The sequence below is a fragment of the Xyrauchen texanus genome, chromosome 21, assembly GCF_025860055.1.
Source record: "Xyrauchen texanus isolate HMW12.3.18 chromosome 21, RBS_HiC_50CHRs, whole genome shotgun sequence".
Lineage (NCBI taxonomy): Eukaryota > Metazoa > Chordata > Actinopteri > Cypriniformes > Catostomidae > Xyrauchen > Xyrauchen texanus.
In genome coordinates this window covers 7,432,435-7,445,247 of record NC_068296.1, presented here as the reverse complement: position 1 = coordinate 7,445,247, position 12,813 = coordinate 7,432,435, and the positions used below count along the sequence as shown (strand labels likewise).

General features: G+C 35.1%; 1 protein-coding gene across 1 annotated transcript; it reads right to left on the bottom strand.

Annotated features, from left to right (window-relative positions):
• Positions 1-3: 3 nt before the first annotated feature.
• pigb (phosphatidylinositol glycan anchor biosynthesis, class B) lies at positions 4-12,352 on the bottom strand. Its single transcript, XM_052152625.1, has 12 exons — positions 12,125-12,352; positions 10,681-10,804; positions 10,442-10,559; positions 10,169-10,273; positions 9,291-9,421; positions 9,055-9,195; positions 8,917-8,968; positions 5,555-5,766; positions 5,329-5,393; positions 5,021-5,240; positions 2,282-2,462; positions 4-278 (listed from the first exon to the last, which is right to left on the bottom strand). Exons 1-12 carry the CDS (start codon positions 12,240-12,242, stop codon positions 147-149), a joined length of 1,599 nt encoding a protein of 532 aa, XP_052008585.1. The 5' UTR covers positions 12,243-12,352; the 3' UTR covers positions 4-146.
• Between the last annotated feature and the right edge of the window lie 461 nt (positions 12,353-12,813).

The following is a 12,813-nucleotide window of genomic DNA, read 5'->3' as shown; positions in this document are numbered from 1 at the left end:
TAAATTGACCTGAAATATTGGATCCTACATTGGAGAAGAATTTTAACTGAAATAAAGGAAACAGTGAATTTAAACAAAAGTTTTTATGTGAGCTGGTGATCAGTTGTACATCCTCAATACAATAATGAGGAAAAAAAGGAAAACAACTAATTAGTGACTGGTCCAGATCCTCTCGCATATATTAATATATTCTCTCCCAAACGACCTTCGGGGAAGTGAGTGTGGAATATTTCAGATTGTTTGACAAATCTGTTTTCCACCAGGAAACCAGCAATATCCTAAAAGATGAACAAACAAGCCAAGTTAAACTTGAGAGAGAACATATACATCTTAATAGTGCAATTAATATTTTACACTAATTAACTGAGAAATGCAACTGAAGTCATTAAAACTCATTTTTTAATCTCTCCGCAGATTTAATATTAGCAAACTATAGTTTTGACAAGTCGTTTAGGACATCTGCTTTGCATGACACAAGTAATTTTTCCAACAATTGTTTACAGACAGATTGATTCACATTTAATTGACTATATCACAATTCCAGTGGGTCAGAAGTTTACATACACCAAGTTAACTGTGCCTTTAAGCAGCTTGAAAAATTCCAGAAAACAATGTCAAGCCTTTAGTGTCAGTTAGCTTCTGATAGGAGGTGTACTGAATTGCAGGTGTACCTGTGGATCTATTTTAAGGCCTACCTTCAAACTCAGTGCTTCTTTGCTTGATATCATGGGAAAATCAAAAGAAATCAGCCAAGACCTCAGAAACAAATGTGTGGACCTCGACAAGTCTGGTGCCATCATACCTCTCAGGAAGGAGACACATTCTGTCTCCTTGAGATGAACATAGTTTGGTGTGAAAAGTGCAAATCAATCCCAGAACAACAGCAAAGGACCTTGTGAAGATGCAGGAGGAATCAGGTACACAAGTATCTATATCCACAGTAAAACGAGTCTTATATCGACATAACCTGAAATGCTCCAAAACCTCCATAAAAAAGCCAGACAACAGTTTGCAAGTGCACATGGGGACAAAAGATTGCACTTTTTGGAGTACATCTTGTCTAATGAAACAAAAAGTGAACTATTATAGTTCAAAAAGTGAACTATAATGACCACCATTATGTTTGGAGGAAAAAGGGTGAGGCTTGCAAGCCGAAGAACACCATCCCAACCGTGAAGCATGGGGGTGGCAGCATCATGTTGATGGGGGTTTTGCTGCAAGAGGGAATGGTGCACATCGCAAAATAGATGGTATCATGAGGAAGGAAATTATGTGGATGTATTGAAGCAACATCTCAAGATATCAGCCAGGAAGTTAAAGCTTGGTTGCAAATGGGTCTTCCAAATGGACAATGACCCCAAGCACACCTCCAAAGTTGTGGCAAAATGGCTTAAGGACAACAAAGTCATTGTATTAGAGTGGCCATCACAAAGCCCTGACCTCAATCCAATCGAAAATTTGTGGGCAGACCTAAAAAAGCATGTGCAAGCAAGGAGGTACAAACCTGACTCAGTTACACCAGTTCTGTCTGGAGGAATGGGACAAATTTCAGCAACTTATTGTGAGAAGCTTGTGAAAGTCTCCCCAAAATATTTGATCCAAGTTAAACAATATAAAGGCAATACTACCAAATACTAACAAAGTGTATGTAAACTTCTGACCCACTGGGAATGTGATAAAAGAAATAAAAGCTGAAATAAATAATTCTCTCTACTATTATTCTGACATTTCACATTCTTAAAATGAAGTAGCGAACCTAACTGACCTAAGACAGGGAATGTTTTCTACGATTAAATGTCAGGAACTGTGAAAAACTGAGTTTAAATGTATTTGGCTATGGTGTATGAACTTCTGACTTCAACTGTATATTGATTTTAGTTGCAATAAGAATAATTAGTGGTGCTTGCTCATGCATAATTTTCTTTTGTCACTTTTTATTGGTATATTTGCTATACAGTATAAGGCAAGTATCAGTATTATTATTTCTTATAATTAAGATCTGGGACATGAACAAACACAGAGTCCCCTAGCAACTGCATACAAATGGGCCATTAACCACCGACAACACCCTAGTGCCATGTCAGCAAGTTTTGCAAAGGTGACTCACATTTTTTCAATGAATGTAAAAAAATTCTATATGTTGTAATTTATATTTTACACTATATATAGAGATATTAACTTGGCTATAAAATAAATAGTTTTTACTTAAAACATATTATAATTAGGAGTGCAATTTGACTCGTTAATTGTTTTGCTGGAGATAAATGTTTGTATGCTTTACCTTCTCTAGGGAGTCGAATAGCAGCACATGTGATGGTAGTGTGGACTGAGCGGGGAAGGAAGTTCTAAGCCAGTGAAGAGGATCTGAGAAGAACTTTTCGGCTTCATCCACATACTGCGCATTTCCTGTTAGATCTGGTGGGCACTCCAGAAAACGCAGTTTGAGTGGACAGTGCAGGTGACTGCAAAAACAGAGAAAATTGATATTGGGGAAGAAATTCCCACGATTTTTCATTGTCCAACTTAAAATTTGTTTTGCTTTTGGCTTGACTTTTGGTGGTGGTGTAGTGGTCTAAAGCACATAACTGGTAATCTGGTAATCAGAAGGTCGCTGGTTCGAGCCCCACAGCCACCATCATGGTGTCCTTGAGCAAGGCACTTAACTCCAGGTTGCTCCGGGGGGATTGTCCTTGTAATAAGGGCTCTGCCAAATGCATAAATGTAAATGTAAATACATTTTTTCCCTTGGCAAATTATGCCTGTTTTTAGTATGCACAGCATATTTTAAATTAGTTTGTTGAGGAAGATGAATAAAGTTTGATTGGTTTTAACCAATCATCAGTGCTCTTCAAAAAGACAAATTATTTTATGTCAAGAATTTCAGGGATGTGCGCAAACAGGAGAATTATTCCCAAACAAACTTTTAAGCGGAACAAAAACTTCAAATTAAAAGAAACCTGTTCGCCCGGTGAGTATACACCAATCAGCCTCAACATTAAAACCACCTGCCTAATATTGTGTAGGTCCCCCTTGTGCTGCCAAAACATTGCCAACCCGCATCCCAGAATAACATTCTGAGATTATATTCTTCTCACCACAATTGTACAGAGCAGTTATCTGAGTTACCGTAGATTTTGTCAGTTCGAACCAGTCTGGCCATTCTCTGTTGACCTCTCATCAACAAGGCATTTCTGTCTTGTTGATGGATGTTTTTCTGTTTTTGGCACCATTTTGAGTAATGTTGACAGTTTAGTTATTTATAATAATTTAATAATTATAGTTTAATAATTATTATTATTTTCCAGAACTCCATGCTTTAAAGTTTAATTTAATTTCATCATCAAAATGGTGCCAAATCAATTAATTATTAAAACTTTTAACAAGTGACAATAATATTTACATTTACATTTATGCATTTGGCAGACGCTTTTATCCAAAGTGACTTACAGAGCCCTTATTTCAGGGACAATCCTCCCGGAGCAACCTGGAGTTAAGTGCCTTGCTCAAGGACACAATGGTGGTGGCTGTGGGGATCGAACCAGTGACCTTCTGATTACCAGTTTACCAGTTATGTGCTTTAGACCACTATGCCACCACCACTCCAAATAACACTTTTCAACATGTCATGGCATTTTCCCCCAAACTTTTATTCAACAGCAGTCTTGGTTGTGATATATTGCTTGATTATTATACAGTGAATTATACAGTGAATAATACATTTTACTTTACAATTGTTATATATTTATGTCACAATTTCTTCAATTTCAGGGCTCTAGCTTTATGCTTTTATTATGATGTGTGTTTTTTGCCGGAAGCTTCGCTATACCGGATAAACAGTTTGTGGCCCAGTGTGATCATTGAAGACTTTTAAGTCAAGTCTGAAATTCTATTTATGGTACTTTATAAGCATGATTGTGTTTACATATAATATTGCCAAAGCATTAACACACAAAACAGATAATGACAAGACAAAAAATAATAATAAAACAGTAACAAATAACAATAAAAACTGAATTTAAATAAGGTGCCAGGTAAAAAAAAGCTGTTTTATTTAAACTTTACAGTGCTTACATTTTTGTACTATTTTCTACAAAATAGTTGAATGGTAGTATGAATCTAATGACAATCACCACTAACAATAGGAATTACAAAAACTCAACTTTTTCAACAAAAGTGAAATGTCTTATGCTTCAAGGAATATTCCGGTTTCAATACAAGTTCAGCTCAATCGACAGCATTTGTGGCATAATGTTGATTACCACAAAAATTTGGGCTTGTCCGTCCTTTTCTTTAAAAAAATAACAAAGGCACAAATCTGGGTTACAGTGAGGCACTTATAATGGAAGTGAATGGGGGCCAGTCTGAAAACTTTAAAATACTCACAGTTTCAAATGTTTAGCCACAAAACATAAACAATATGTGAGTAAAATCGCTTACCACCTTTTCTGTGTAAAGTTATATCCTATTTTAAACCTTCGTTGCCATGACAATGTAATGCCAACAAACCCTAAAACACTCAAATGTAAAAATGACAATTTAAACAACTTTACATCTCAAATAACAGGCAAGTTTTAACAGAAGAATTAATGTAAGTGCTTTTATAAAATTATAAGCTTCACATTTCCACCCTTAAACCCTTCAAAAATGTGCTCCATTCACTTCCATTGTAAGTGCCTCAGTGTAACCTTGATTCTTGCTTTTTTCAAAGAAAAAGGACAGATGAGTCGAAATGATCAACATTATGCACAAATGCTGTTTATTTAGCTTAATTTGTATTGAACCAGATTATTTATTAACGCTTAATTGTAATGAAAATAATGTCACAATGCAAAACAGCTTAAAGGTCTAAAAAATAGACTTAAAAAAATATTGCAAGATATAATTTCTTTTAATTTGGGGTGAAATGTGACCTGGACACGTTTTCATGAGGTTCAATTAGACACTGCCTTTCCTAACCTGTTCAGTTTACATTTTGAATATCATATAAGAATGAATGATTTCCAGTCATGTTAAATGTTACCTGTACAGCGGTGTGGAGTGACAGGGCATGAGGAACAGAACGTCAGGCTCAGGTGCATTACGAGACTCGCTGATGTTACACAGTTGTTGCAGGTGATTCATAACATCCAGAGCTCCACGCTGGTGAATTAAACCAGTGTATAATGCAGGAATTATATTTAACAGCAGCAGGGCACAAGCCGCAGGTTTCCTCCACGTTTGGAGCTTGGCTAAAGACAAACCTGTCAATAAAAGCACGTGAAGACTTTCAGAAAAGTGCAGTTTCAAATCTGCATGAACAACTAAATATTCAGAGTGCAAAGTACTCACCACAAAATATCATACAGAATGGCAACACCGGATAAATAAACCGGAACTCCTTGTGTGCGAGCAAACTGCAGAAGACATTATATTCAATGAGCTATTCTTGAAAAAAAAAGGCTGATATTAATTTAATATTTATTAAGAAAAATTGCCAATGCAAAAGATACAACTTATGCACCAAAGTGGTATTTCACACCCATTAGAACAATTCCAGGTTTGTTTTGCTTTTCACCTGTAAATCGCTATCGTCCAAAAAATGGTTATAAGCAGGATTCTGTGTTTTTTGGTGGAGACTTTGCATCCGTACAGGAAGATAGGGAGGTGGGGTCCAATCACAACCACCAGACCCTGAGTGAAGTACCAGTGCCACGGGTGCGTTCCATAAAACTCTGCCACATTGTGCAGCACATTAAACTTCAGGAAGTTCCACTGGACCAGAATCCACTGGAGGAAAACACACACATGATTGTGATGATAATACGGTAATCATACTCGCATAACTGTCAAAGCTACAAGCTGTTCTTGTTTCAATGTTTCAATCATTTATATGAAAATACTATAATAGGGTGAATCCTCTAAAAACTGTCAAGGACATGTCCGGTTCACATTTCACACCAAAATTAACGGGATATTTATTAGGAGGCCAAAAAAGTGCCAAAGTGCAAGAGCAAAACATTTTCGATTTACATTGTCACGATTGTCAGAGTAAAATATTGTATGCAAACTTTTTCTTTCCTTGTAATTTATTTTTGGAGCCTACGCACCGAATATATATATGTGGATATATATGCTTTTTAGTGTTTGCCGCGGGTGTTTAAACTGTTTTTTGGCTATCCCTAAATCAAAAGAAAAAATAAGAAATTATATTTTACTTGGTGAAAATTAAGCCTGCTTTTAGAACCATTAAGGTTTTCGTGACTATTAAGCACAGTTTCCTCTCAAATTCGCATTAGTGTAATGCATCCGGACATTTTACTTTCCTTTTCTTTCTTTTTTTCCAGTAAAAAATATTGCTGATTTTCTTAAAAAAAAATAAAAAGAAGAAACATTACATTTAGTAACAAATAACAAAATATAACAATTAATACAAATATGCTTTACAAGCCAAATATTATATCATTATTTCATTTAATTCTTATTACTGAAATACAATATTTATTTATTGTATAACAGGGGTGCCCAATACGTCGATCGTGATCTACCAGTCGATCGATCGCAAAGGCAATACTGGTAGATCGCACACAATTTAAATGTACTTTCGTTAAATTTTTATAAAAATAAATACAATGTCTTTCCTTCTTGTAGTTTCTGTCTGACTTGCACTTGACGAGTAAATATTGACCAGGCGAGGTTTTGTTTATTCAGTTGCCATGACAACTAGGTTTGCGCATACACGCCTTCCAAGGACTTCTGAGAACAGAGCGCGAAATTGCGATGCTACTGCCCGGATTTGGGAAAACTGTCTGATTCCATTCAGTTTTGTCTAATCCGGGCAGTAGCATCGCAATTTCGCGATAATTGCCCTGGCTATTGTAATCTATTGTGCTGTAGGTGTTTTGGGTTTAGTTTTAAAACTGAATGATATCAACATTGAACATTATTATAGATTTTTTTTATTAATTAGAAGATGAATTCCATGTAGGGATACATGCAGTAGTCCCAACAAGCATTTTCTTATTTTAAATGAAACTGTGTTTTTAGTTGGTAGATCTTATTGAGTTGGTCATTTAAAAGTAGATCATCATACAAAAAAGTGTGGGCACCCCTGCTGTATAACAATAATAAAAAATTTTGTAACAAATATTAGGGCAGGGTATTGATACAGATTTCCCGATTCTATCTGGATTCACAAGCGCTCGATTCAAATTAATTTCGACATTGATTCATATGGGTATATTTCAGTTATAATGTCCCTTTTCCTTACACATGAAAGAAATTCTCTCCCAGCTAATGGTATTAATTATACAGGGGACCTTCAAACAAGGTACACTATGAAAATATTAATTTTACTAATTACATTTTATTAGTTTTCCATCATTTGGACACATTTTAGCTTTTAAAAAATGTTACACATCCATTAAATCAATAAATATTTCTATAACATATTTCTTGTTTAATTGAATAATTTGCACTACTTACAGGTATTTACATTGATTTGTTGAACAGGTGCTTAAAACCGGTACTGTCTCTTTAAGAAAACCAGTATTTCTGTAAGAGTGTCTGTAGGTGAGCGCATGTTAATGAGAGATGACTCGAATGGCTTTATCTCATCCGTGCTATGTATGATTAGAATTAAATGTTTATATTTTCTGTGTTTTTTGATCAACAACTGACTATAGAGAATAGAAAGAGAATAAAAAATACATTATTCAATGACAAATGGGTTGCGTGGATCTTGTCTTTGGACATGCATTATGGAACAACTTTTACTCTCAGCACACAGTGAAAGGATCTCGCTGCTGAATACTCCACCAATATACTACACAATCACTGGTGAGTGAAATCTAAACATTTAATAGCCAGTTGCCAAATATATACATTTTAGTCGCATAGTACAAAATTTGGCTGCAAATGAAAGTGATTTCCTTTCATTTTAAAGGGCTGTGCAAAGAGTAAAAGATCAATTTTAGTATTTAAGAATCAATATCAAGATTGTTCAAATGAAGATTGCGATGCATCAGAAAATATTTTTTTTTAACCAACCCCTAACAAATGATGAATTAACACAGTACTGTGCAAATGTTTTATGTTTCACGAAAACATTTGTCTTAAGATGGTTATTTTATCTTAAGTGTCAACATGAAAAATACATTTTAGACTCCTAAACATTACTTTTGCAAATTGAAAAGATTAGAATAGAAGAACAGGGAGCCCTGCAACAGATGTCATGACCCCCACAAAACACCCCACTGAACATTGTGTCAGTCTGAGATTACATAAAGAGACAGAAGCAATTGAGACGGCCGAAATAGTTAGAAGAACTGTGGTGAATTCTCCAAGAAGCTTGGGACATCCTATCTGCCAACAACCAAGAAAAACTGAGTCCAGGTGTCCCTAAGGCGAACTGGGGCTGTTTTAAAGGCAAAGGTGGTCACACCAAATACTGATTTAGCTTTTTTATGTTTACTGTATTTTGTATGACATTAAGTGATAAAAGAAAACTATATATGGAATTATTTTTGAAGACATCCTCACTATGCAACATTTTTCACAAGTGCCTAAAACATTTGCACAGTACTGTACTTTACAGTAAAGCTTTGTCTGTATTAGATAAATGAGAATAATAACCTTTTTGCATTACAGTAATGAGAATTGGCTGGATAATTTTGCTTATTTGTCATAAAATCTTAATGGTCCTTAAAAAAATGATTTGAGTAAAATATAATTTCTTCTTCTTTCTTTTGATTTTAGGGAGAGAAAATATGTCTCGGACATGTTTTTGACAGCCTTTGTGGGAAACACGGTACCTATTTCACCCAAAATAGGCAGTGTTTAGAAATAAAAATCAATAAATTACTAACAATGCACTAGAGCAATACACACTTTTATTATTTTGCAATCAGTAAGCAGATGTTGTGTCAGCGGTAGAAATACCTTTCCATAGAATACGGAGTCGATTAATATCGAGACCCCCAGTGCAAGAGCCCTGTACAAGAAATACAGAAAGATCACAAATAAGATAAAAGGCTTAACATAGTGAATAAGTAACAACAAGAAAATTGCAACATTTACACAATGGGAATTCCTTGCTGTATGATGAGTGCCAGTTTGTTCTCTTCCATGCAGAAATGATAAAACAGCAGAGGAAGCCAAACGATCAGAGCTGTGGGACGGACAACGATGGCCAAAGACACCAGAAACAAAAACTTCCAGCTGAAACAGAGAGAGCAGAAAGAAACCATCAGTGAAGATGCTTTTAAAGGTTACAGCACTGACTCGCTGTATTGTGACGGCACTAAATTATGGACCTGCTGTGCATTTTGGAGCCCGGTAAAGGATAAAAGCAAATCGCCAGGGTGCTCAGAACTGTTTCCATGGTGTTGGTAAGAGTCCGGCTACAGCAGTACCAGGTGAACCAGGAGCACAGCTGACAGAAATACTGACAAAAAAATATAAAAATAAATAATTGAAACATTAAGAGTGTATCTGGGTAGATTCAAGTTTAAATCAATGTATAAAGTAAAGTCAAAGTGCATATCTTAGGTCCTGTGACTTTTTACATTTTTTTACCATTGTAATCACATTTATTATGTGATAAATACTTATTTGTATTTAATTAATATACCTGTATTTACAGGTATAAAAAAATAATGCTGTTTAAAACCATTACAGATGGAGTATGGCATGCCACACAGCAGGACATGTGAAGTACCCAAAAGCATTTCTTTTTTTTTGTTAACAACTGTTTATTGAGTTTTTCTTTTTTAAAATCAAGAAAATACAAAGCAAAAAGCAACTATACAAATCTAGAACCCACCCCACCCCTGGTAGACTTCAAGAAAATAACAATAAAATCCAAACATAGAATGTAGACTCCATAAAAATAAAAAATAATAAATAAATAATAATAGTAATAAAATAAATAAGAAAATAAATAAATTACATGGATGTTAAAAAGGTTGATACACTATCAAAAGCAGCATGCCATAAATTCACAGTCTTAACATTGGATCCATGCATACGAGAAGTTGAGAGTTCCATCGATATAATATCCAGCAAAGACACTGTCCATGTTCGTCTGTCCATTGTGTGAGGGGGGTTCCAACGGTTAACTAACATTTTTCCCAAAAGCATTTCATGTCAACTACTCATTTGAATAATATCAGAGTATCAAACAGACACTTACGGTCCATTTTGCCACATCCGGAGTTTCCCACTGCAGGACGAGACGGTACAGCTTCACGTCAGCATACGCGGCCAGCAGAGCTTGGAAAATGCGAGGCACTAATATCTGCAGAGAAGGTATTCATGTATGGTATGATTCTAAAAATAATAACATGCATCTACCTAAATGATCATTTTGGTACTGTGTTCAGTTATCATATGATGCCCAAGGTAAACTCTGGGTCTTGAGGCAAAACCAGTTCAGAACCACTGAAGTATTACAGCGATGCCTTACCAATAGTTGAACTGTGTCATAATTCATCAGATGCAAGACTTTATACATCACAGCAAACAGAAGAGGATATGAGTATCCCCGGATGCCTTCCTTCCATTCCCAGGTCTCATAGCCATAAGTAGGACGAAAATGTTAAGGAACTACAGTGAATATACTTTAAAATATATTGGATTCAAATAACCAAACTTAACCAGCTAGAATGTATGACAGATTGTGGGTGAGTGTGTAAGTGAGGATATTTGAAGACCATTCGATGAGAAACCTCAAGCGACTGCCAGTATTCATCCGGGACAAAGCTGCTCTGGACCAGGAGACAGTTGACCAGGCGGAATACAACAGTGAAAACTGTGACTCCAAGGAATCCTGCAGAAATAATATTAGGGATCAGAATGTAGTGCTTTTTGGGGCCTTTAGCCCCTGCACCAGTGGTGGTGGTGTAGTGGGCTAAAGCACATAACTGTTAATCAGAAGGTTGCTGGTTCAATCCCCACAGCCACCACCATTGTGTTCTTGAGCAAGGCACTTAACTCCAGGTTGCTCCGGGGGGATTGTCCCTGTAATAAGTGCACTGTAAGTAGCTTTGGATAAAAGCATCTGCCAAATGCATAAATGTAAATGTAAATGCAACAGTTGGGCTTTCACTTATTGGACAGCTATTAAAAAACTTTTGATTGAATCACCTTGAACAACACTGAAAATGACAAATACGTTTTTTGTTTTAAAATAAAAGTGATAATTTCAGGAATTTTCACAAGCTACATACATTTGGAACATTTGAAAAAGCATTGAGTATTAGATGAATTTACCTTAAAACAAACCTTTAGACACAGAATGCAATGATCTCATGGATCAGAAAAATGTTGTGACAACAAACAGGTGTTTAGGAAAGTACTGTGCTGGTTCTTGTTGTGGTTTAGTGTTTTAGGAGCAGTGTTGGGTGTAATGCATTACTAAGCAATTCATTACAGTAATTCAATTACCATTTCATTGAAAAAAGGAATGTAAGGGATTACTCTAAATTTATTAGCAATGTAATTACAGTTAATATTGTATTTTCCATGTTAAATACTGTATAGACTATAGGACAATTCTATATAAAATAGTGAATTTAAAATCGAACTTTAACATGCATTGTTAAAATGTATGTTTTCTCATTTAATGCAGCCCCCTTAAATTCTTTGGCCAGTTCATGAATAATTTATTTGATTTTATATGATTTATTTGAAAGAACAATTTCATGTCTATCCTTGTATTTGTCATCTGGTCAGGGTTGATAAGGGTTTTATAAAGTCATTATTAATAAGTAATGCAATTACTTTTCAGTAATTAGTACAGAAATCTAATTACACTGAAGATGTAATTAGTAGTTAGTAATTAATTACTTTTTTAAGAGTAACTAACCCAACACTGAGAAAATAAAGGTTATAATAATGATAATAAAATAATAATTTTTTAAAAAATAAATAAAATGTGCCTTTAGCCCTGATGTACCCTTTCAGAATATTGTCATGAAAACCAAATTACTTAAATTAACAGCTAATTATCTAACTAACTATCTAAAACTAACTCCATGTATTACCATGGTACATTTCCAAAAACATTTAGCTACTTTTTGTGATTATTATGAAAAACTTCTAATTAAAATATGTTTAGCTGTAAGTCGATGATGAGTGTTGTATTTACCGTGTGTGTGAGCGTTGCTGTCATCTGTGTTGTACAGAACAGAACTCCTCTTCCTCAGTCGCACAGTGTCCGATGGGGAAGATCGGTCCTGTCTGAAGCGCGAACGAATCTTTTCCATCTCCACAAGAAGCACAGAGCCGTTTCGACGGTTAACATCTTAATAACAAATACATATGTCCATTTTTTGGTGCGTTTGTCTACTTCAACGTAGAGACGTACTTCCGAGTTTGTCTCGTGACGTCACACACACGCGCGCGCGTGAATATATACATGAATAAATAAAACATGCATAAAGATCTTTCTAACGGCACGGGTGCAATTCAGACGTTTTTTTGTAGTTCGTATTAATTTGTTTTGTGTTATTCATAAAAATAAAAATAGTAAATATAGTGTATGATGTTGACAAAAGTCAAAACGCAAGTATGTAAACGTCTGATTTGGCCCGCACGCATTGCCGTAGTCGATCATTCGTCCTTGCCTACATACGTTTTAACTGAACACAAACACTTGTCACTTTAAAAAAAAAGTATATATAAATTACAGTTATAACAGAGTGAACCCATCAGGGTAAGTGTGCAAAATTAATTGAAAAATATACAAAAATGTTCATAGTTCTGAATGATATTGTTTATTAATGATCTCGGAATAAGTTTTACATATCAATGTTGTCATGCACAATATACACTAAT

What these genes read in the sequence shown, in the direction of transcription:
- pigb (XM_052152625.1), bottom strand. Translation starts at nt 12,242, where the DNA reads ATGGAAAAGATTCGTTCGCGCTTCAGACAGGACCGATCTTCCCCATCG. An exon ending in CGGATGTGGCAAAATGGACC is followed by an intron (nt 9,422 to 10,168) that starts GTAAGTGTCTGT and finishes TTTTTTTGTCAG; the next exon opens with TATTTCTGTCAGCTGTGCTC. An exon ending in TATTCGACTCCCTAGAGAAG is followed by an intron (nt 279 to 2,281) that starts GTAAAGCATACA and finishes TTCATCTTTTAG; the next exon opens with GATATTGCTGGTTTCCTGGT.